Here is a 25284-nt window from a genome sequence, read left to right as displayed (position 1 = left end):
TTGTTTTCCATCCTTTGACTTTGAGTCTGTGTTTGTTCTGGCTATTCAGATGTGTTTCTTGCAGGCAGCAGAACGTTGGGTTCAGTCTTTGAATCCATTTTGCCAGTCTGTGTCTCTTAATTGGTGAATTCAGACCATTGACATTAAGGGAGATTATTGTTATGGGATTTTGTGCCATTTTTGTGCAAGGGTTTGTTGTGCTTGTAGGGATTGTTCTTGTCTTACAATAGCCCCTTTAGTGCTTCTTTTAGGTTTGGTTTTGAGTCTATGAAGTTCCTGAGCTGTTTTTTATCCCCAAAATAGTGTATGATTCCTTCTAGTTTGAATGAGAGTTTAGCCGGATAAAGTATTCTTGGTGAAGCGTTGATTTCATTGAGTTTTTTCACTATATCCCACCATTGCCTTCGAGCTTGGAGGGTTTCCTCTGATAGATCTGCTGTGAGTCTAAGGGGTGCTCCTTTGTATGCAATTTTCTTCTTAGACCTTGCTGCTTGCAGTATTGTGTCTCTCTGAACGATGTCTGTCATTGTAACTATGATATGTCTTGGGGTTTTTCTATTAGGATCTCTTTTAGCTGGCACTCTTTGGGCGCCTTGAATCTGGATGCCCGCATTGTCCAGCTGTGGGAAGTTTTCAGCAATGATTTGTTTGACTGTGTCTTTTTCATTGGGGTTGGTTACCTGTGGTTCTGGTAGTCCAATGATTCTAATGTTGTTCCTCTTGAAATCATCCCCTAGGACTCTGATTCTGGCTAGAGCTATTTTGAGGTCTCTTGCCATGGTTTGTTGTTGCCTGTAGGCCTCTTGCAGCTCATCTTCAAGCATACTGATTCTGTCTTTGGCTGCAGTCATCCTATTGTTGAGGGAAGCCAGAGAGTTTTTGATTTCATGTACCGAATCCTTCATTTCTTTTTGAAGGTTTTTATTTCTGCTCTCATTTCTTCCCGTATTTTGTCGGCTGTCTGTTGTATTGTTTCTGCCAGGTCTTCCTTGAAGTTGTCCATCTTTGCATTGAGTTCATTGAACATGTTGAGGATTTCAACTCTGAATTCTTTATCAGAGAGGTCAAGTTTGTAGGAAATGCCCGTTGAGGTTTCCGGACTCCTTTGATCATCCTCTGCTTGCAGTGGGGATTTTCGCTGTTTCTTCATGTTGTTGTGGTATGAAAGAGGGCCCTTGAAGATGAGTATCCCTGTTTCCTTTTGTTGCGAAAAAGGATTGTGGATAGGCTCAGTTAAAAAGGCAACCGCCTTTTTACTTGCCGTTTGTAGAACCTGGTCTCCTACTGAGATGTTTCTTTCAGTTCTTATGTGAAGTCTTGTGTTTTATTGTCTTACTGCTTTCGAATAGCTAGGATGTTAGTCTTGGATAGGATGTTGAGGAAACTATGTGGCCACGTTAGCGGCAGCCACTGGTATTGAGGCCACGCCCACTTTTCTTAGACCACGCCCCCTGATGATTAGGCCACGCCCCTTTCCCACAACCCGGCAGCGGTCAACGGGCTGGGATTGGCGTACCGGCCACTGGGCCGGCAGTCTGGAGGAGAGGGAAGCGTGGGGTGCTCCCACTCTTAATTGGTGAATTTAGGCCATTGACATTGAGAGGGATTATTGTTACGGGATTTTGCGCCATATTTCTGTTAGGGTTTGTTGTGCTTGTAGGGGGTTTTCTTGACTTACACTAGCCCCTTTAGTCCTTATTTTAGGTTTGGTTTTGAGTCTATGAAGTTCCTGAGTTGTTGTTTTTCTGCAAAATAGTTTATTGTTCCTTCGAGTTTGAATGAGAGTTTGGGCAGATAAAGTATTCTTGGTGAAGCGTTCATTTCATTGAGCTTTTTCACTATATTCCACCACTGCCTTCGGGCTTGGAGGGTTTCCTCTGATAGGTCTGCTGTGAATCTAAGGGGTGCTCCTTTGTATGTGATTTCTTTCTTTGACCTTGCTGCTTGCAGTATTGTGTCTCTATCCTGACGTCCATTATTCTAACTATGATATGTCTTGGAGTTTCCCTTCGGGCTCCTTGAATCTGGATGTCTGCATTCTCCAGCTCTGGGAACTTTTCAGCAATGATTTCTTTGACTGTGGCATTTTCATTGGGGTTGTTTCCCTGTCCTTCTGGTACTCCAGTGATTCTAATGTTGTTCCTCTTGAAATCATCCCCTAGGACTCTGATTCACCCTAGAGCTATTTTGAGGTCTCTCCTCATTGTTTGTTGTTGCTGGTAGGCTTCCTGCAGCTAATCTTCATGCTCACTGATTCTGTCTTCGGCTGTAGCTGTTCTATTGTTGAGGGCACCCACTGAGTTTTTTTGATTCATCTACCGAATCCTTTATTCGTGATGTTTCTTTTTGTACCTCTTTTATTTCTGCTCTCATTTCTTCCCATATTTTCTCGGCTGTCTGTTGTATTGTTTTTGTCAGGTCCTCCTTAATTTAATGAATACCTTGTCAATCTTTACATTGAGTTCATTGAACATCTTCAGGATTTCAACTCTGAATTCTTTATCGGAGAGCTCAAGTTTGTAGGAAACTTGTATTGAGGCTTCTGGATTTCTCTCATCATCCTCTCCTTGTGGTGGGGATTTGCGTTGTTTCTTCATGTTGTGGTTGTATGCAAGAGGGACCTTCAAGTTCACTATCACTGTTCCCTCTTGTTGCAAGAAAGAATTCTGGATGGGCTCAGTCAATGGTGGTCACCATTTTATGTACTCCCTCTAGAACATGTCCTTCTCTGATGTTTCTCTATTCTTTATGTGAGGCCTCAAATGATCCTTTTGGAGAATGTGATCCTTTACCTTGGGCATGTACAGCTGCTTAAATTCATTGGTACTTTGGAGAAATTGGAATAGACTAGCCGCCTATTGGCGAACTGTTTTGGGGGTAGCTATGATGTTACTCAGGGAAATAGGTGATGAAGACGGAGATGTAAAACAGATTGTTTGGTATGAAGAAATAACTTCCGGCTCTAAAATAGGTCACGCCTACTGTGGCTGAGGCCACACCCACTTCTTTTGAGGCCACGCCCACTGCCACGATATTGATGGGGTGCCTTGCAGTGGGGGAATGGTGGCCCCTTCGGGTTCACTGACCTGCCAGAGGGAGCAAACTGAGCATGGCGACGCTGGAGGGTGGTGAAGGAGTAGATGGGCGGCGCTCAGGCAGGGTGGGAGTTCAGGGTCTCATTATTAATTTTGAATAGGAACTATGTTATAGACTCGGATAGAGTATTATGGAAGATGTTTCCCTCCCACACTTGTCCCTAACATCCAGTTATGCGCATTGTAGGTAATGTGTTTTTCCTTTATTATTGTTTCTTTTTTTTCTTTTAGATGCTAGATAATATATTTTCCATTGCTTATTTTGAATATCATGAGAGCTTGCATGGCCGCTATGTAAATGTAAAATTCTAGATTGTAAATGGTTGGGTTCCAGAGACACCTCTGTGTGGCACTAATCCATTTTGGGCTGGCTTCAATTGGGAGTCTCTTGGCCAGGGCTGTTGTTGTGCTAAGATGGCACCTTGAGGAAAATTGTGGGTGTGACAGCCAGTCTGCTGGGTGGGTAGGAACCCGGGAGGGGCGGCTTGGGTCTGCTGCCGCCATGTGGCCTGGAGATTTAGTCCTGGAACCTCATACCTGGGCCTTGCTGTGGAAGCCCCTGGTCACTGGGGTTCCATCTGGAGTAGATGGGGAGACTGCACCTGCTCCATCTGGAGTGCCCTGGTGAAATTGGCCCAATATGGGGCCTGGAGAGATCTCTGGAGCTGTGGTGTCTTTTGGGACTGGCTTCTGTGTCTGTGGGTCAGGGCTGTTGATGCGCTAAGGTGGCTCCCGGAGGCAAATTGTGGGCATGATAGTCAGTCTGCTGGGTGGATGGGGACCTGGGGAGGGACAGCCTCAGTTCTTTGCCACTATGTGGACTAGAGATTAAGTCTTGGAACCCGTATACCTGGGCCTTGCTTGTGGAAGCTCTTGATCACTTGGATTCCATCGGGAGTAGGTGGGAAGATTGCACCTGCTCCATCTGGGGTGCCCCAATTAAATTGGCTGGTATGGGGCCCGGAGAGATCTCTGGCGCTGTGGTGTCTTCCAGGACTCACTGCTGTGTCTCTGGGCCAGGACTATTGGTATGCTAAGATGACTCCTGGAGGCAAATTCTGGGTATGATAAATAGTTTTCTGTGGGGGCAGGGACCTGGGAGTCCTCTTCCACCATGCGGCCTGGAGATTCAGTCCTAGAACCCACATACCTGGATCTTGCTTGTGGAAGTTCTTGGTCACTTGGATTCCATCTGGAGAAGGAGGGAAACTGCACCTGCTCCATCTGGGGGTGCCTTGCTGAAATTGGCTCAGTATGGGGCCCAGAGAGATCTCTGGTGCTGTGGTGTCTTCGGGATTTGCTGCTGTGTCTCTGGGCTAGGGCTGTTGGTGCGCTAAGATCCACATTACAAAAATTTCAGCAGATTATATCTTGGTGAGGTCCATCCCAAGATGGTGGACTTAGGCTCTGGGTATGGTGGCGATTTTTGGATTGTGGAAGCAAGTGGCTGCCGGGGGCTCTGCTTGGGTGGGCACAGGCCAACACACCACCCTCCATTTTACCTGGTCTATTCAGCCATGCACAGGTGCAAGCTTTAACTGTGACTTTTGATCTCTTTCTAGATTTATTTATGAATTTCTTTTTTTTAATTTAAATTTTTTAATTTTTAAATTAGTGAGTCACAGTGAGGGTACAGTTACAGATTCACACATTTTCATGCTTGTTTTTCCCTCATGCAATGTTTGAGAGCCCATCCCTCCACCAGTGTCCATTCTCCACCACCAATGAACCCAGTATCCCTCCCACCCACCAGTCCCATCCCCCCACCCCACCCCGCCTCTGTGGCAGGGCATTCCAATTTGATATCTCTCTTTCCTTTTGGGTGTTGTGGTTTGCAATAGGGGTATTGAGTGGTCATCCTGTTCAGTCTCTAGTCTACTTTCAGCACGCATCACCCTTCCCGCGCAGGGTCTCCAATCACATATTACTTGGTTTTCCCTTGTCTATCTGGGATGACTTTCCCCCAGTGTGTGAGGCCAGCTTCCAAGCTATGGAGCCAACCTCCTGGTATTATATACTACTATTCTTGGGTATTAGTCTCCTACTCTGTTATTTTATATTCCGCAGATGAGTGCAATCTTTCTATGTCTGTCCCTCTCTTTCTGGCTCATTTCACTTAGCATGATACTTTCCATGTTGATCCACTTATATGCAAAGTTCATGACTTCATCCTTTCTAACAGCTGCATAGTATTCCATTGTATAGATGTACCAAAGTTTCTTTAACCAGTCATCTGTTCTCGGGCACTCGGGTTTTTTCCAGATTCTGGCTATTGTAAACAGTGCTGCGATGAACATATAAGTGCAGATGTCATTTCGACTATACTTTTTTGTTTCTCCAGGATATATTCCCAGAAGTGTTATTGCTGGATCAAATGGAAGCTCAATTTCTAATTTTTTGAGAATAGTCCATATTGTTTTCCAAAGGGGCTGGACTAGTCGGCATTCCCACCAGCAGTGTAGAAGGGCCCCTTTCTCCCCACATCCTCTCCAACAGCGGTTGCTTTTGTTCTTTTGGATGTGTGCCATTCTCTGTGGTGTGAGGTGATATCTTATGATTGTTTTGATTTGCATCTCCGTGATGATTAGTGATGCAGAGCATTTTTTTATGTGCCTTTTAGCCATTCGTATCTCGTCCTTGGAAAAGTTTCTGTTCATTTCTTCGGTCCATTTTCTGATGGGGTTGGATGTTTTCTTCTTGTAGAGTTCAACCAGTGCTTTATATACCCTTGATATCAACCCTTTATCAGATGGGTATTGGGTGAATATCCTTACCCATTCTGTAGATTGCCTTTGTATTCTGGTCACTGTGTCTTTTGCGATGCAGAAGCTTTTTAGTTTAATATAGTCCCATTTGTTTATTTCCGTTTCTACTTGATTGCTTAGTTCCGTGTCATCTTTGAAGATACCTTTAGCTTCAACATCGTGAAGAGTTTTTCCGACCTTGTCTTCGATGTACCTTAATTATGTAAAGGTACATAATTAATAAAAATGTATGGATTGTAGTCTGATGTTGAGGTCTTTAATGCATTTTGATCTGATTTTAGTGCATGGTGTCAGGTCGATGTCTAAGCCCATTCTTTTGCACGTGGTTGTCCAATTATGCCAGCACCATTTGTTGAAGAGGCTCTCCTTGCTCCACTTCACATTTCTTGCCCCTTTATCAAAGATTAGATGATCATACATTTGGGGTTGTGTGTAGGGATATTCTGCTCTGTTCCATTGGTCTGTGGCTCTGCCTTTGTTCCAGTCCCATGCTGTTTTATTTATTTATTTTAATTATTATTATTATTTTTTATTTTATACTTTGTTTATTTTTAATTAGTGAGTCAGCATGAGGGTACAGTTACAGATTTATACATTTTTGTGCTCATGTTTCTCCCTTACAAAGTTTGATAACCCATCCCTTCACCAGTGCCCATTCTCCACCACCAGTAAACCCAACATCCCTCCTCCCCTCCCCAGTCCCGTCTCCCCCCACCCCACACTGCCACTATGGCAGGGTATTCCCTTTTGTTCTCTCTCTCTGATTAGGTGTTGTGGTTTGCAATAAAGGTGTTGAGTGGCCATTGTGTTCAGTCTCTAGTCTATATTCGGCCCGCATCATCTTTCCCCCACATGACCTCCAACCACATTTTACTTGGTGTTCCCTTCTCTGAGTTGCCCAGAATGAGAGACCAGCCTCTAAGCCATGGTGACAACCTCCTGGTACTTATTTCTACTATTCTTGGGTGTTAGTCTTATAGTCTATTATTCTATATTCCACAGATGAGTGCAATCCTTCTATGTCTGTCTCTCTCTTTCTGACTCATTTCACTTAGCATAATACTTTCCATGCTGATCCACTTATATGCAAACGTCATGACCTCATTCTTTCTAACAGCTGCATAGTATTCCATTGTATAGATGTACCAGAGTGTCTTCAACCAGTCATCTGTTCTAGGGCACTCGGGTTTTTTCCAGATTCTGGCTATTGTAAACAGTGCTGCGATGAACATATAAGTGCAGATGTCATTTCGACTATACTTTTTGGCTTTTCTGGGATATATTCCCAGCAGTGGTATTGCTGGGTCAAATGGGAGCTCAACCTCTAGTTTTTTGAGAATCGTCCATATTGTTTTCCAAAAGGGCTGAACTAGCTGACATTCCCACCAGCAGTGTAGAAGGGTCCCTTTCTCCCCACATCCTCTCCAACAGCGGTTGCTTTTGTTCTTTTGGATGTGTGCTAGCCTCTGTGGTGTGAGGTGGTATCTCATGGTTGTTTTGATCTGCATCTCTCTGATGATTAGTGATATAGAGCACTTTTTCATGTGCCTTTTGGCCATTCGTATCTCTTCCTTGGTAAAGTTTCTGTTCATTTCTTCACCCCATTTTTTGATGGGGAGGTCAATTGTTTCTAAGAGTTTCTTACTAGAGCTTTTAGGCTTCTCTAGATATAGTATCATATCATCTGTGAATAGTGAGAGTTTGATTTCTTCCTTTCCCATCTGAATGCCCTTAACATCTTTTTCTTGCCGAATGGCTATTGCTAGTACTTCCAGTACTATATTAAAGAGAAGTGGTGAGAGTGGACATTCTTGTCTTGTTCCTGATCTTAGAGGAAAGGCCCTTAGTTTTTTCCCATTGATGATAATGCCTGCATAGGTTCGTGGTAGATGGCTTTGACTATCTTGAGAAAAGTTCCTCCAAAACCATTTTTGGTGAGAGTTTTTATCATGAACGGATGTTGGATCTTGTCAAATGCTTTCTCTGCATCTGTTGATATGATCATATGGTTTTTATCTTTATTTTTGTTGATATGATGGATTATGTTGATTGATTTCTGAATGTTAAACCATCCTTGCGCCCCCGGGATGAATCCCACTTGGTCATGTTGTATGATCTTTTTGATGAGTTGTTGGATCCTATTTACTTGTGTTTTGTTGAGGATCTTCGCATTGATGTTCATCAGGGATATTGGTCTATAGTTTTCTTTGTTAGTGGTGTCTTTGTTTGCTTTTGGTATTAGGGAGATATGTGCCTCATAGAAACTGTTCGGGAGGGTTCCTGTCTTTTCAGTTTCCTGGAAAAGCTTGAGGAGAACTGGCAATAAGTCTTCTTTAAATGTTTGGAAGAATTCACCAGTGAATCCGTCTGGACCTGGCTTTTGTTTTTGGGGAGACTTTTGATTTTGATTTCCTTGATATTTATGGGCCTATTCAGGTATTTCAAGTCTTCTTGGTTCAATCTTGGGAGATTATAGGAATCAAGGAATTCGTCTATTTCTTTTAGGTTCTCTTGTTTTGTGGCATACAGACTTTCAAAGTAGTCTCTGATGATCTTTTGAATCTCCTTGGTTTCTGTTGTGATGTCTCCCTTTTCATTTCTGATTTATAGGGTTGTCTCTCTCTCTTTCTTTGTGAGTCTTGCTAGTGGTTTATCAATCTTATTTATTTTCTTGAAGAACTAGCTCTTGGTTTCATTGATCTTTTGGATTATTTTTCGGGTTTCCATATCATTAATTTCTGCTCTAAGTTTTATTATTTCTTTCCTTCAATCTGGTTTGGATTTCTTTTGCTGGTCCTCTTCTAAGATCTTGATCTGCAAAGTCAAGCTATCTATATAGGCCCTTTCTTCCTTCCTAAGGAAAGCTTGCAGAGCTATAAATTTTCCCCTTAACACAGCTTTAGCTGCGTCCCATAGGTTCTGGTAGCTTGTGTCTTCATTCTCATTTGTTTCTAGGTATTTTTTGATTTCTTCCTTGATTTCTTTCGTGACCCACTCATTGTTCAATAGTGAGTTCTTTAATTTCCAGGTGTTTGATTTGGTTCTCTGCCTCTGTGTGTGATTAACTTCCATCTTCAGTGCATTATGGTCTGAAAAGATAGTTGATGCAATTTCTATCTTCCCGATTCTATTAAGGTATAATTTGTGACCCAGAATGTGGTCTATTTTGGAAAATGTTCCTTGTGCGCTGGAAAAGAATGTGTATTTTTTCTTTTTGGGGTGTATAGCCCTGTATAGGTCTATTAGCCCTGTCTCCTCCATTTTTTCCTTCAGAGCCATTGTTTTCTTGCTGAGTGTTGTTCTTGTCGATCTATCCAGAGGTGATAAGGCAGTGTTGAAGTCTCCAACTACTATCGTGGTGCTAGTTATGTCCTCCTTAAATTCTGTTAGGAGTTCTTTTAAGTATTTAGCTGGTCATTCATTAGGTTTGTATACGTTTAATAGTGTGATTTTTTCCTGTTGCACATATCCCTTGATGAATAGAAAATGACCTTCACTGTCCCTTCTGATCTTTTTCAGCCTGAACTCTATGTTGTCGGATACTAGTATGGCCACCCCTGCTTTTTTGAGGGAGTTGTTTGCTTGCAGGATTGTTTTCCATCCTTTGATTTTGAGTCTGTGTTTGTTCTGACTATTCAGATGTGTTTCTTGTAGGCAGCAGAAAGTTGGGTTTAGTTTCCGAATCCATTTTGTCACTCTGTGCCTCTTGATTGGTGCATTTAGACCGTTAACGTTAAGAGAAATTATTGTCATAGGAATTTGTGCCATCTTTCTGTAGGGTTTGTTGTTCTTGTAGGTTATTTTCCTTGTCTTATAGTAGCTTTTTTAGTCCTTCTTTTAAATTTGGTCTTGAGTCTATGAAGTTCCTGAGCTGTTGCTTCTCTGTGAAATAGTGTATGGTTCCTTCAAGTTTAACTGGGCGTTTAGCCGGGTAAAGTATTCTTGGTGAGGCGTTCATTTCATTAAGTTTTTTCACTATATCCCACCATTGTCTTCGGGCTTGGAAGGTTTCGTCTGATAGGTCTGCTGTGAGTCTAAGGGATGCTCCTTTGCATATGATTTCCTTCTTTGATCTTGCTGCTTGCAGTATTGTATCTCTATCCACAGCATCCATCATTCTGAATATAATATGCCTTGGGGATTTTTTATTTGAGTCCCTTTTAGCTGGCCCCCTTCGGACTCCTTGGATCTGGATGCCTGCATTCTCTAGCTCTGGGAATTTCTTAGCAATGATGTCTTTAATTGTGTTTTTTTCATTGGCATTGGTTCCCTGTGCTTCTGGTACTCCAGTGATTCTTATGTTGTTTCTCTTGAGGTCATCCCCTAGGCCTCTAATTCATTTTGAGGTCTTTTGCCATTATTTGTTGTTGCCTATATGCTTTCTGCAGCTCGTCTTCAAGCTTACTGATTCTGTCTTTGGCTGTAGTCATTCTACTTTTGAGGGCTCCTATCGTATTAATGGATTTCTGAAGCAAGGCCGGCAGTACAGCTTACAGGGTGGCACTGGAGTTGGTTTGTTGGGGTGACTGCCAGTGCTTTCATGTGTATTGGGATGTGGGGGGAGATAGCCCCCCCTGCCAACTCTGAGAAAGCCTGGAGACCTCAGTCACAAAACCCGCATACCATAATTTTCAGCAGATTATATCTTGGTGTGGACTGGGGCCATAGCACAGCAGGTAGGGCATTTGCCTTGCACCCGGTCGACCCGTGTTCGATTCCTCCTTCCTTCTCAGCCCAGCAAGCTACCGAGAGTATCCCGCTCGCACATCAGAGACTGGCAAGCTACCCATGGCATATTAGATATGCCAAAAACAGTAACAACAAATCTCACAATGGAGATGTTACTGGTGCCTGCTTGAGCAAATCGATGAACAATGGGATGACACAGTGCTATAGTGCTATATCTTGGTGAGGCCTGTCCTGAGATGGGAGTCAGGTTGGGGGTATGGTGGTGATTTATGATTTTGGAAGCAAGTAGCCACTGGGGGCTCTGCCATCCCACCCCCCTCCAATTTACCCCAATCTGTTTAATCATGTGTGGGTCTGTGATTAGCTGTGGCTTTTGATCTCTTTCAAGATTTATCTATGGGTCTTTGTAATAAGGCCAATAAATGAGCTTGTATAGCTGAGCCGGAGGTGGTGTGTGAACATGGCTCCCACATAACCTAACTTTTGGCGGTTTAATTTCTTGGAAAACTTGGTCCCAGATTGTTTGGGTCTGGCCATAGGCACAGCAGCAATTTTGGGATATCAGGAAGACTGAAGGCACCATCAGCCTGCTAATGTACTCACCCCACAGGTAAAGGTTTACCTGCTGGTGGCACCATATGCCCTGTTGTTCATTTTTTACGCATATATCTGCATTGACTACATAATGGTGAACATTGTTTGTTTGTTTATTGCCACACCCAGTGGTGCTTGGGGCTTCCTTCTGACTCAAGTTCAGGGATCACTCCTCATGGATTTGGAGACTATAAAAGGTGCTGGGAATCAAACCCAGATGTATCTGATGCCCAGCAAGCACCCTACCCATTGTACTATCTCTCCAGCCCCCCCCATGCCCTTTTACCCTAAAAAACAAATCTTAGAAATAATTTTATATCACAATATGAAGTTTTCTTACTCTTTACAACTATAGTATTTCATGGAAGGGATTTAACTAATTAGTCCCCTATCCAAACTTTGCCTTTACAAAGTAGGAATCAAAGTTCTTGCACATAAGTCATGTTTGTAAACATGTACATTTATTTATTGCATATAATAAACTTAAAAGTGGAATTGCTATCTCGAAGAGTATAATCACTGTAACTGTCATCCCGTTGCTCGATTTGCTCCAGCGGGCACCAGTAACATCTCCATTGTGAGACTTGTTACTGTTTTTGGCATATCAAATATACCATAGGTAGCTTGCCAGGCTCTGCCTTGAGGGCGGGATACTCTCTGTAGCTTGCGGGGCTCTCCGAGAGGGGTGGAGGAATTGAACCCGGGTCGGCCACGTGCAAGGCAAATGCCCTACCTGCTTTGCTATCACTTAGCTCCAGCCCTCGAAGAGTATATAGCTTGTTTTTTATTTTTTTTGCCTTTTGCTTTTTGGGTCACAACCAGAGATGCTCAGGGGTTACTCTTGGCTCTGCACTGAGGAATTACTCCTGGCAGTGCTGGGGGACCATATGGGATGCCAGTGATCAAACCCAGATCAGCCACATGCAAGGCAAACGCCCTCCCCACTGTACTATTGCTCCGGCCCCTAGCTTGGTTATTTTGTTAATTCCTGCTAAATTTATCTCCATGAATATTCAATCATTTTTCTTTTTTCTTTTTCTTTTTTTTTTTGCTTTTTGGGTCACACCCAGCGATGCACAGGGGTTACTCCTGGCCTATGCACTCAGGAATTCCTCCTGGCGGTGCTCAGGGGACCATATGGGATGCTGGGAATCGAACCCGGGTCGGCCGCGTGCAAGGCAAATGCCCTCCCCGCTGTGCTATTGCTCCAGCCCCTCAATCATTTTTCTAACATATACATAGAAAAAAAACTTACTCCTAAATAAGAAAATAGTGCATAAGACATATCACACTTTATTAAATAAATTTTTGTTATTTATTAATTTGAAAGAATTATCTAAAACTTTTGAAGTATTTCTCAGTTTTAGAACAATTTTTATCATGTATAATTTATAGCTTGGGGCTGGAGCAATAGCACAGCGGTAGGGTGTTTGCCTTCCATGCGGCCAACCCGGGTTTGATCCTCCGCCCCTCTTGGAGAGCCTGGCAAGCTACCAAGAGTATATCACCCTCAGAGCAGAGCCTGGCATGCTCCCCGTGGCATATTTGATATGCCAAAAACAGTAACAAGTCTCACAATGGAGACGTTACTAGTGCCCACTTCAGCAAATCGATGAGCAACAGGATGACAGTGACAGTGATAATTTATAACTTAGTATTAAATTAGCAACTCATTTTTCTCTTGATAAATATTCAATGCTAAAAAGTATGTCTATTTTTGGTATTTTTTTGAGAGCTATATAAATAGCATATTGCTTTCCTCACTAAAGTCTGAACCAATTAAGGAAGACATTGAGAGCTAAAATAATACCTTCAACATTAGAGAGATAGTACAGCTTGTCTTCAATATTTTTTTTTTAAAGTGCTTGCTCTCGGTTTGATAAGCACTACCAAGAGTAATCCCTGAGCACAGAAACAGGTAACAGCCCTGAGAAACACCAAAACCAAAAATAAATAACGTCTTATTGACAATTAATATTGGAAAATGTGGCTTGCATTTTAAGATGAGTTTTTTTTTTTAATCTTACATTCCCGAATTAAACAAATTTACTTTTGTCATAGAGCTGGACAAGAACAAGTTTCCCCATTTGATAACCAATGTTTATAATATATAAGGCACAAAGTAGCAGAAGAATGTTTAATTTCTTTCTGGTACCTTAGGAGTAGAGAGGGTACTAGACTCCATGTGCCCACTGTCTCCCTCCAAATGTTTTCACATGAAAACATTTTTCTTCCCTAAGGAAGCAGAGAATAGTTAGATTACCTATTACCACTGTTACCTAGTGGTGATATTGATGTAAGGAGAGGATTACCCCTCATATTCTAATACATTTTATATTTGAGGATTTTTACAGAACTGTAGTTTTATGTTTAGTTGAAATGGTTAAATATTCTGTATACACAGTGGCCTAATCTAAGATCCTGTTATAGATTTTGATGAAGCAGTTTTACTACTTTTTTTCTGTAGAAAAACTGCAGTTTTACTACAGTTTTTCTTTGAGTTCAAAGAAAGTGAAGGAAAGAAATGAGTGAACATTGAGTGCTTCATAATGTCTTACACTCTACAAGACAACTGGAAATATTATATTTGGAAAAATTAATATATTAAAATTAGTAATTGGCATTTGGTGTGGTTTAAGGGAAGTATCTGATGATTTAATACTAATACTTATTTTTAAATATAGAATGCATTCATTTTATGAATGTAAATAGTACTTGTTCGGATTTGTATATAATTCCAGAATACATGGCAATCATTCATATGATTAGTTAATATCAGTTTTTTCTGGAAGTCAGGAGATTAATGCTCTGGTTAATGTTAATGCTTTTTTCTGGAAGTCAGGAGATCTATATTGCAAGTTATACAAAGATATAAAAGAAATAAAAATTTGGGCTGGAGCAATAGCACAGCAGGTTGGGCGTTTGCCTTGCATGAGGCCGACCCGGGTTCGATTCTCAGCATCCCATATGGTCCTCTGAGCACTGCTAGGGGTAATTCCTGAGTGCAGAGCCAGGAATAACCCCTGTGCGTTGCTGGGTATGACCCAAAAAGAAAAAAGAATAAATAAAAATTTTAAATAGGCTTTGTTTGCTGTACTGTTTTCTAACAATATTGAAATGCGACATGTCTTCTATATAATGATTGGATCTGAAACATTTCTGGAATTTAGAAAGTTACTTCTTGATGTTGGACTGGAGTGATAGCATAGCAGGTAGGGTGTTTGCCTTGCATGCGACTGACCCAGGTCTGATTCCCTGTCCCTTTTGGAGAGCCAGGCAAGCTACTGAGAGTATCACACCTGCACAGCAGAGCCTGGCAAGCTACCCGTGGCATATTCAATAATACCAAAACCAGTAACAACAAATCTCACAATGGAGATGGTACTGGTGCCCGCTTGAGCAAATCGATGAACAGTGGGATGACAGTGCTACGGTGCTACTTCTTCATGCATCAGTTTCCCCATCTATAAGTTGACAATAGCAGCTACTTCCTAAAGTTGCTATGGGGATTAAATAAGATAATATTTTTAATATGCTTGTCACATAGGAAATGCTATTGTTGAAAAATACAACAGAGGGGACAGAAAGATAGTAGAGAGTTTAAAGTGAATCTTTGGTACTACAGAGGTCCCCTGTACACCTCCCAGAATGATCCTTGAGCACAGAGCCAAGAGTAAGCCCTGAGCATTACTGAGGGTGGCCTCTAAACAAAATAAATAGAAATATAATAGTAAAGTATCAGTGTTCTCTCTATATGCATTCCTAGAAAAGAAGGTACTTTAGAATATACTCCAAAATATGAATCAGGAAAAACACACTTTGTTGGAGTACATTATTTTCATGGTGTATTCTCAAGAAGGTATTTAATTTTCTAGAATAGAGAGTTATTTTGGTTTTGTTTTTGGTTCTGTTTTTTGGGTCACCAGAGTTTTATTTTCTTGTTGATTACCAGGGAAATGTTATAGCTGCAAGGAACTGTTTGTATTCTGGAGAAGCCCGTGTTCTCTCTTGAATATGGACTTCCTCTCTTTCTCTCTACTCATATTTTTCAAAGTAAGTTTCAACTAAAAGTACCTTTTTGGTTTTATAAAAACCAAAAAAAAACACAAATAAATAAAAAATCCCACATATACAGGTGGTATAGTTGTAATTCTCAGTTTTGCAGCATCTGGGGGGAGTTGTCCAGGAGTGTTTTGAACATAGAGGTTATCACTGTATCACTGTTATTATCCCATTGTTTGTCGATTTACTCAAGCAGGCACCAGTCACTGTCACTGTCACTGTCATCTCGTTGCTCATTGATTTGTTCAAGCGGGCACCAGCAACGTCTCTCATTGTGAGACTTACTTGTTACTGTTTTTGGCATATCCAGTACGCCATGGGTAGCTTGCCAGGCTCTGCCGTGTGGGCGCGATACTCTCGGTAGCTTGCCGGGCTCTCCGAGAGGGGTGGAGGAATCGAACACGGGTCCGCCGTGTGAAAGGCGAATGCCCAACCACTGTGCTATCGCTCCAGCCCCGTCTCTATTTCTCTCAGCCCTGAGATTTTAGCAGCTTCTCCTTACTCGTCTTTCCCAACAATTGGAGGCTCTTTCAGGATCAGGGGAATGAGACCTATCATTACTGTTTTTGGCATATCGAATATGCCACGGGTAGCTTGCCAGGCTCTGCCCGTGCATGCGGATACTCTTGGTGGCTTGTTGGACTCTCCGAGAGGTATGTATATACTGTCATCTGTTGATCAACGATTTGCTCAAGTGGGCCCAGTAACGTCTCCATTCATCATAGCCCTGAGATTTTAGCAGCCTCTCTTTACTTGTCCTTCCCAATGGTGCTGCATTAGAGGCTTTTCAGGGTCAGGGGAATGAGACCAATCATTATTACTGTATTTGGTATATGAATATGCCATGAGGAGCTTGCCAGGCTCTCCCATATGGACAATAAACTCTTGCTGGCTTGCCAGGTTCGCCAAGAGGGAGAAGTAGGCTATCAGATGTCAAGTTTCCCAGAGCTTGATTTTATAGTCTGGTTGTTGGCTGTTGATGGAATTACACGGTGCCAGGGGCAGTTTCTGGGTGTGACTGCCTAGCTACTGGAAAATGAATCTGGGTGGAAGAGGCCCACCCTGGGTTCCTCTGCCGGTTCCTTCAGGTGTGAGGCTCATTCGAATGTGTGGAGAATGGCCTTGAGCATGGCTGTGGCTAGGTTCCAGAGGTCTTCAGCTGCCAACTGTGAAAAAATGCTACCAATATTCATACCTGTTGGGAAAAAAAGGACTGCGAAGTGAAATCATGAGAATTGGGCAAGAAACCTACAAATGATTTAGATTTTTAATTAAATTGATGGATAAAGTTAAGCCTTGAAATACTTGGAGATTTACTTTACATTATCCAGCAAGATAGTAAAATACCCAGTTGATAAAAGTGTACTACCTGAGCCTGTGTCCAGTGTTTTTTAGAGCTAGCCTCTTAATTCTGTATCCTCCTAATTTAAATTCATTGTTGAACTGAACACCAAACTTGTGAGAATAGCTGTATGTTTTATGTGTGTGTGTGTGTGTGTGTGTGTGTGTGAGAGAGAGAGAGAGAGAGAGAGACAGACAGACAGACAGACAGACAGACAGACAGACAGAGACAGAGAGTGTGGGAAAGAGATTGAGAGACATACACATGTGCACGGTTATGCCTTTTTCTTGTTAATTGTTTAGTGGAGATAGTAGTAACCAAAGAAGTAGTAAAAAACAAAGTGATGAGCGTGTGTTTCATGTAGAATTGTTGAGACACAAGTTAAGTTCAGATGCTGAAGGAAAGATGATATATATACAGATATACACATACAGAACAGTAGAGTTGAAACTGAGTTTAAATATGTCTAAATATTGAGTATAAATTTGGAATTTGTTAATTTTCTGTGTTTTTAGAATGGAAGCAATTAGCTATTTCCCTTTTATTGTTCATGAAAATGTCTCTAGTTCTTTCATAATTTTTCTTATCTCCAAGGTTTAATATTTTTTTATTTAAGGGGGATGGTGTTGGTGGGTAAGAAAATACAGTATACATATATAAGTATATAATATACTTATAGGTGAGAAATGGGCTGGAGCGATAGCACAGCGGTTGGGCATTCGCCTTTTACTGGGCTGACTTGTGTTCGGTTCCTCTGCCCCTCTCGGAGAGCTTGGCAAGCTATCGAGAGTATGGAACCCGCACGGCAGAGCCTGGCAAGCTACCTGTGGAGTATTGGATATGCCAAAAACAGTCACAATAAGTCTCTCAATGAGAGACGTTACTGGTGCCCGCTCGAACAAATCGATAAGCAACGGGATGACAGTGAGGTGGGAAATATGAGAGCATAAAAGACTATATACATATATATGCAAGATCTGAGAGATGATTTAAAGGACTAGAGTGCTTGCTTTGTATGTATGAGCCCTAGGTTCAATCCCAAGTACCACCTGGTGCCCTGAGTGCCACAGGGACCACTTGAGCTGTGAACAGGGAGAAGCCTGTGAGAATTATCAGTTGTGACCAAAAGCCCAGAAAAATTATAAAATGATAACGAATTGTCTTTTGGCTTTTTAGACTATTGGAATGAACCAAAGATTAAGGACTTTTGCCGCTAATTAGAGATATTTCTTTAGATAAATATGCAACTTTTGGTTATACAGAGTTGAAATGTTTTGTTTTCATAGTGATTGTGGGAGGACAGTGGGGCAGATACTGTTTTCATTTTAAAGGGGAAAATAAAGTGACAAAGAAAATAAATAATTCATTCCAAATTAGTTTTTGGTCCATACCTGGTTGTGTCCTGATTCTGTACTTGGGCACTGCTGCTAGTGGTACTCAGGGATCAGATACGGTATTGGGGATCAAACCCCAGTTGGTTGCACATGCCTTACACACTGTACTATCTCTCCAGCCCTGTGCAGTGTCATTTATAATAGTTGCTTCACTTTATAATTATACTTAATAATGATTTTATTCACTTTCATCATTCAATATAGAGAACACAGACATCTGTATTGGAAACATCTAATGCAAGTCAGCAGAAAATTGATTCTAAAATTACTTCTTCACAAAATACACAGCGAAACCTCACATCAGCTGATTATGGAAAGTCCAAAGATAAAAGAGACTCTCTCTGGACACCTGCCAAAAATAGTTTATTCTCTCCATTATCAAAGGTTGGTTGCTAAAATTTCTAAGAGAGAAGTAGTGTTTTCCAATGAAAAAAGTTCTGATATCAGATATATCTGATACCGTAAATAGATATAGTACCCCTTTCTTGAAGGTTTCAACTTCTTGTGATAGTAGTATGAAATAGTTTCATTTTTCTGTCACTGTCCACAACTTAATACTACCTTAGACACATTTTGTAACTTTGATGTTACCAGTGTAAGCTTTCACTAATCCATAGGGTTTTTGGTTCTAACCATTATCTGTTTATTTTTCAGTTTTAACCCAAATACTTCCCTTTACTGTATCTTTACATTGTCTTGCTTATGGAGTCCTTTATCAGTTGGTCTTGCTATTAGCAACGTGTTTTAGTTCTAGCTATAGTCCATCTATGCAGGTGCAATTCATACAATCTTTCCATGATAAATGGTAGTGTAGGATGTTCTACTTCTGGCATTCTCCTGAGAAAAGTTGCTCAGACTTCCCTTGCTGCCTGCTGGCTTCACTGTGGTACTCTCGGCTACCTGGTGCTGCCACCAGGGATGTGTAGAGCTTGCTGGGGAGTGGAAGCTATGGTTGCAGTGTGTGCTGTCTCTGCACCCTCGATGCCCCTGGGCAGGAGGAAAGCCTGTGGTTTTTAATTTCTAGAAGTCTGCCAAGATATTTTAATTTTTCCTGTGGATGAATATCTCATTTTCTTCTTGTGCTCTGAGAGCTGTTGATTAGTGTGTCATTTGCCCAAATTGTTAAGCTTTATTTCAGAAAGCTGCACAGTTTAAACAACTTGCCTGTAATTATTTTTGAGAAATCCTACCTGGCATCCTATACACATCAAAGAAAAAAATTTTTACATTGAGTGAGCTCTGAATCAAATACAGATAACTTAAAAAAAAAGAAGTAAAATAGTTGTATTTATTTTTTTTAAATAAAGCTCTTGGGTTTTGTTTGTTTCTATTTATATATATTGCTGGAGAGTAGGGTAAGACACTGCAACACTTTCTAATCTTACAAAGTTTAAGCTACTAAAGAAAAACTGAATAGGGACCAGAGCAATAGCACAGTCAGTTGGGTGATTGCCTTGCATATGTCGACCTCCGTTCCATACCTGGCACCTCATATAGTCCCTGGAGCCCAACCAGAAGTGATCCCTGAGCACAGAGCCAGGATAAGACCTGAGCACAGCCAGTTGTGGCCCTCATCTACTCCCAAAATAAAAGATAATATGAGATATTAAACATTAGCTAATGAGAAAGCTTTATAAACAAATTTTGAGTGAACTTATTTTATCACAAATCAAGGATTTTGGTAGAGTGAGCAGTATCACTCAGTTCTTTGCTCTGAATTATAGTTAGAAAAAATTTTAAGCTCTTAAGATATTTAACTACTATAATTGTAGTTTTGCCCTCATCCTCTACTCATTTTCTCAAGTAAATGAAGGGACAAAATCTGTTACTGTAAATTTTTGAAAAAAACTATAAAAATTTTGGTATCAGAAGAATCTACATTTAATTCCCAAACACAAATTTACATACCTGCCAATAATATTGGAGACTTAGTGCTTGCTGAAGACTCAAATTGTTTTTATTAATCATAAATATTGATTTGATGGGTTTTACAAAAAAAAATGTATTTTTTCTTAAGACGTTTACTGTGAAGACACCAACAAAAGTAGAAATTCACCAACGAGATAAGAAGAATATGCCTGTGGAAGAAAATAATAAAAAGAGAAAAATGGTCTTCGAATTTGATCTTAATTCAGATAGTTCAGAAACTACTGATCTTTTGGTAAAGATATTACAAATTATCTTCATTTATTTTTCTTATTACATATCTAAATTATTACTTGATATATATGTACAGTAAGATTCTGTGATACAGCGTCCAATGTTTTTGTAGCTTTTTAGAAAGTTAGGCTCAGTCTATTATCTTATGCAGTATGGCATTTTGAAGTACATGTGGTTGACATGAAGTGATAAGGAACTTAGTTTCTTAGCTGATTGGCAATTCAAAATGATATTGTTTCATTGTTTAAAAGAGAATCACAATTTTACAACAATGGATGTGTTGTCTTATTATAAAATTCACACAATTGTTAGGTCAACTACATTTCACAGTGGACTTTGCTAATTATAATTATCAAATGAAGTTATTAGTTTTTATAATTTTCTTATCTATTTAACTTTTAGAGAAAGTTCAGATTATTATAAAAGATGTAATAATGGTGATTTGACTTAAAAATAGTTGCTGAAACTATGGGTTGTAACCCCCATTTAGTGGTTGAATGTGAGAGTTGTAAAAATTTTGGCAACAGTATGCATGACGAAAAATTAATTGAAAATCAAGTACATAGTGAATCTGAGGTATTTCTGGAAATACTCTTCTGTGTTACATTTCTTGGGTTAAAAGGGATTTTGAGGGATGGGATCAAGGTACACTGGGTAGAGGACTTTACTTTGATTTGACTGCCCCAGGTTTATACTTGGTATTGTATATGGTTCCCCCAACTACACCAGGAGTGGTTTCTGAGCACCTAGCGAGAAGTAAGCCCTGAGCATTACTTGGGTGTGGTCCAAAAAGCAAAAGCAACAAAAAAGGGAGTGATTGGAAAAAATGGAAGAAGTCCTGATCTCAAGCCTTGTAGAATATGGTGGTGAAAAAAAGTGTCAGTAATTCATTTTCTACTTAGATAATAATTATTCTAGAAGGAACTGAAATAACTATTTTAGAGTGATGGTGATTAAAGTTCTGGGGGAAGCTTTGACTGGTGAGACTGGTGAATTAGGTTAATTTGGCTCGCTTTGTCCTTAGAAGTGGTAATTGCAACCCATCACTGAACCCACAGCACACAGCACTGTGGCAGACCGCCATGGTCGTTTTCCTTTTGCATTTGGCTAAAACCAGAGTAAGTACGAAGGATCTTGTCTTCCAAATAGGATTCATTGTTTTAATTGCAGCTTCTACTCACTAAAGTACGTGCAGACTCTGCCTGTTTTAATTCCCATCAACTGAAGTTTTTTCCAAATGATTTAAAGAAATCACACGTACATATTTTTTTTTCATTTTCCATTTTCTTCATCTTCCAGTGAGACATTAGCCCAGATATTTAAGTATTAGGCTCAAAGGCAATCATATTTATGGGAAATTTAGAAAAATATTTCTCATGACTAAGGAAAAACATTCAGAGAAAAACTGATAAAATCTCAAAATTTTCACCTCAGACTATGATCACTGTCACTGTCATTGTTATCCCATTGTTCATCGATTTGCTCAAGTGGGCCCAATAATGTCTCCATTCATCCTAGCCCTGAGATTTTAGCAGGCTTATGATACTGAAACAATTTCAATAGTATAACAAAAAAGCAAATAAAAACTACACAAACATTATAACCTAGGGAAGGGGTAATATGATTAGCTGATTTATAGTTTTCAATAAAAAGAAATCACAAGGCATGCAAGGAATATAAGACCTATTCAAAGGCAAAAATAAAAAAAAAAACATTTCACTAAAATGTCCCTGAAAATCTCAGATACAGGACTTCATAAACAAAGATTTAAAAACGGCTCTATTACTGGATACAAAGGAAGCATACAGTGTACATTGAGATGAAACAAGTACTTAGATTCTGACCACAGAACAGAGTTACTAAGAGGAATTAAGAGTGGACTGAAAAAGGTTTAGAGGTTTATTATGATTATTAATGATTAATTTTGTTATTTGAGACTATGGTGGAAGTCATTTTAAACATTGTACCTTTAAAACACTTTAACACTTTGTCTTAAAAAACAAACAAAAAAACTGTTAAAGATGTTCAGAGAACTAAAAAAGACAGACAAGGACAGATAAAAAAGATCTATGAGATATCAATAAAGAAAGAAAGTATAACAATCAAGAATAAGTCCTGATGCTAAGAGTACAAAAAAAGATACAAAAGGTAAATTAGATGAATTAAAGATTAGATTTTGAATGAACAGAAAAAAGAAATAACTAGAAAGTGAGACCATTGGAATGACTGAATAAGAGGAAAGGAGAGAAAAAAAGAAATGAAGGATTAACTGGAGAAATACCTTAAAAGGCTATAGCATGTGCCTGCCTTACAAGGGCCCCAGTTTAGATCTCTGGCATCATGCTGCCTCCTGAACATTGCGTATCCCTGTGGGCTCCCTTCATCACTGGGGAAATCCCTCCTAAAACAAAAGAAATGAAGTGGATAAAATGACAGAAACTTTCTGGGACACAGTTGAGTAGACAGGTTTATGTATTATACCAGTCCCAGAAGAGACATAGAACAGGAAATATTTGAATAAATACTGGCTGAAAACTTTCCCAGTTTTTAAAAAAATAATTTTTTATTAGGATAACGTTGGTTTACATTACTTTATATGTTTTAGGGGTGCCATTTCACGTCTCTTCAAAATTAACTTGACCACATTGTACCCACCACCAAAGCACCAATATTTCTTTAAAAGTCCATTGGACTTCTATCGTCTTCCATCTTCTCATTGTCCTCCTTTGGTAACCACAGTTTTAAAAGCTGAGTCCAAAGGTTTGTTTTTTTTGGCTTGTCTATTTCCTAACTTTGCTTCTTTATATCTCATACATGAGTGTTATCATCCAGTATTTGTCTTTTTCCTTTTAACTTATTTTACTTAGCATGACACCTGACAAGTCTACCCATATTTTTTTGCAAAAGGAAAAATTGTGTCTTTTTTGCGAATGAATAGTGTTTAATTATGTTTGCATGCTACATTTTCTTTTGGGGAGTGGATCCCACTCAAAAATGCTCAGGGGCTGCTCCTGGCTCTCTGCTGATGAGTTTCTCCTTGTAGTGCTCAGTGGACAGTGTGGTGTAGGGACTTTAATAGGAGTTAACTGCATGCAAAACAAGCTCCTTAATTCCTGTACTCTTTCTGGTCCCTGTTCCTCATTTTCTTTTTCCATACATCTATTGCTGAGCATTTGGATTGTTTTCACATCTTTACTGTTGTAAATAGTACTATAATAATAAGCCCATCCAAAAAAAAATCAGAAAAGAACTTCACCAAAGAAAGAAAACTGATGGCATATGAAAAGAATTCTTGGGCCGGAGCAATAGTACAGTGGGTAGGGCATTTGCCTTGCACACAACTCACCAGGGTTCGATCCCTGGCATTCCATATGGTCCCCCAAGCACCGCCAGGAGTAATTCCTGAGGACAAAGCCAGGAGTAACCCCTGAGCATCGCTGGGTGTGACCCAAAAAGAAAAAAAAAGAATTCTCATCATCATCTATTATCATGGAAGTTCAAATAAAAATAGTGAAATATTTGTGAGAATAGCGTCCATCAAAAAGACAAGAATTTGATTCAACAGACCAACAACAAAAACAACCAGTTTAAAAATGAGCAGAGCTTCGCCTGTCCCTTCCCGGGGATGAAGGGCGTGGGGGCTGCCATATTATGACGACCACAGACAGGATTTTACGACAAAAACTGCAGCAAAAGGGCGCGAGGGTGCTCTTGGGAAGGTGGGAGGCACTGGCCCCTCCCACCGCTGCTGAGATGTGAACCTGGGGCCACACGCGTGTGCGGCTCCTCCGCAGCTGCACCCGCGTGAATCCAGACCCAGCTGAACCAACTACAACATGGACTGCTCCTAGCAGATTGTTTCCTACCAGAGAACTAAGCTGTGACCCCATGCCCGCCCGGGAGGGGAAAGGTATTTCTCTCTCTCGCCTGTCCCTTCCCGGGGATGAAGGGCGTGGGGGCCGCCATATTATGACGGACGATCACAGATGGGGTTTACAAGCTTGCAGTGATCGAATATCCGGAAGAAATATCCCTGGACTTAGTTGTTAAAGTACAGAAATACAAGACCTCATTTCTCTTCACAACAGGTCTGACTCTAGTGGGGTGCTCCTAATAATAATGGTGAGGTTTGTGTTGAAATATTGAATGTAACCAAAGTAAATAGAAAGTAAAGTGAAATTTATCAGTTACAAGGCAGGGAGGTGCGGGGGTGGGCGGGATGGGAGGTGTACTTTTTTTTTTTTTGTCTTTGGTGGTGGGATATGGGCACTGGTGAAGGGATGATTTTTTCAGCATTGTATGACTAAGATTTAAGCCTGAAAGCATTGTAATTTTCCACATGGTGATTCAATAAAATAAAATAAAATAAAAATAAAATAAAAAAAAATAAAAATGAGCAGGGGGCCTGAATAGCCATTTCTCCAAAAGAAGAGGTGGAGAAGGTATAAGGCTAGATAAAGTTTAGTAGTTCTAAAGTGTTTAACTTATTAGCTATTATTAAGATTAGATATTATTTTCATTTAAGCAGTTATTAATGAATTACAGAATTACTGTGCATTACATATTTTTGGGGGGTCATTCCTGGTAATGTTCAGGGGGTACCCCTGGCTCTGCACTCAAGAATCACCCCTGGTGGTATTCAGAGTACCATATGGGATGCTGGGAATCAAACCCAAGTCAGCTACATGCAGGGCAAATGCTGTACCCACTGAATTATCACTCCAGCCCCATACACTACATAAAATTTTAATGGTATTTTGCATCATGATTTTAAAGGGATTTTTCTAAGTTGGTAATTGGTACATGCTGGTTCTGAGTGTATATAAAAAGCTCATTGAACTTTGAAATGATAGAATTTATGAAATTCAGATATTTTAATTTTTGAAGTTTTTGAAGCTCTAATACAGTGACCTTGATTAATATGAAAAGATACTTTGAAATACTGCTTTTTTACAAAATGTATATAACATATATCTAAGATAATGGATTTTTTCCTTTTTGGGTCACACCCAGCGATACACAGGGGTTGCTCATGGCTCTACACTCAGAAATTACTTCTGGCGGTGCTTGGGGGACAATATGAGATGCTGGGAATCGAACCTGGGTCAGCTGCGTAACGGCAAATGCCCTACCCGCTGTACTATCGCTCCAGCCCCTAAGATAATGGATTTTTGTAATTCAAT

The 25284-nt window shown here is 40.3% G+C and overlaps 2 protein-coding genes across 4 annotated transcripts in view; both read left to right on the top strand.

Moving 5' to 3' along the window:
• Positions 1-25284, top strand: part of SYCP1 (synaptonemal complex protein 1) — a 121138-nt gene that overhangs the window by 78212 nt on the left and 17642 nt on the right. Inside the window, exons 28-29 of the mRNA XM_004616287.2 lie at positions 18146-18325; positions 19959-20102. Coding sequence (XP_004616344.2) covers positions 18146-18325; positions 19959-20102 — 324 coding nt within the window. The remainder of the gene's footprint in view (positions 1-18145; positions 18326-19958; positions 20103-25284) is intronic.
• The window catches only part of TSHB (thyroid stimulating hormone subunit beta), a 39068-nt gene continuing 37639 nt past the window's right edge, over positions 23856-25284 (top strand). The window contains exon 1 of one of the 3 annotated variants that reach the window (XM_055139345.1): positions 23856-24011. The gene's annotated coding sequence lies outside the window, so the exon portion shown is untranslated. Of the gene's footprint in view, positions 24224-25284 lie in introns of all 3 variants that reach the window. The other 2 variants (XM_055139344.1, XM_055139343.1) reach the window with 2 other exon arrangements.

This window comes from Sorex araneus, chromosome 5 (assembly GCF_027595985.1).
Source record: "Sorex araneus isolate mSorAra2 chromosome 5, mSorAra2.pri, whole genome shotgun sequence".
Taxonomy (NCBI): domain Eukaryota; kingdom Metazoa; phylum Chordata; class Mammalia; order Eulipotyphla; family Soricidae; genus Sorex; species Sorex araneus.
Note: the sequence above shows the minus strand (reverse complement) of the source record. Positions and strands in the feature narration are given on the sequence as shown.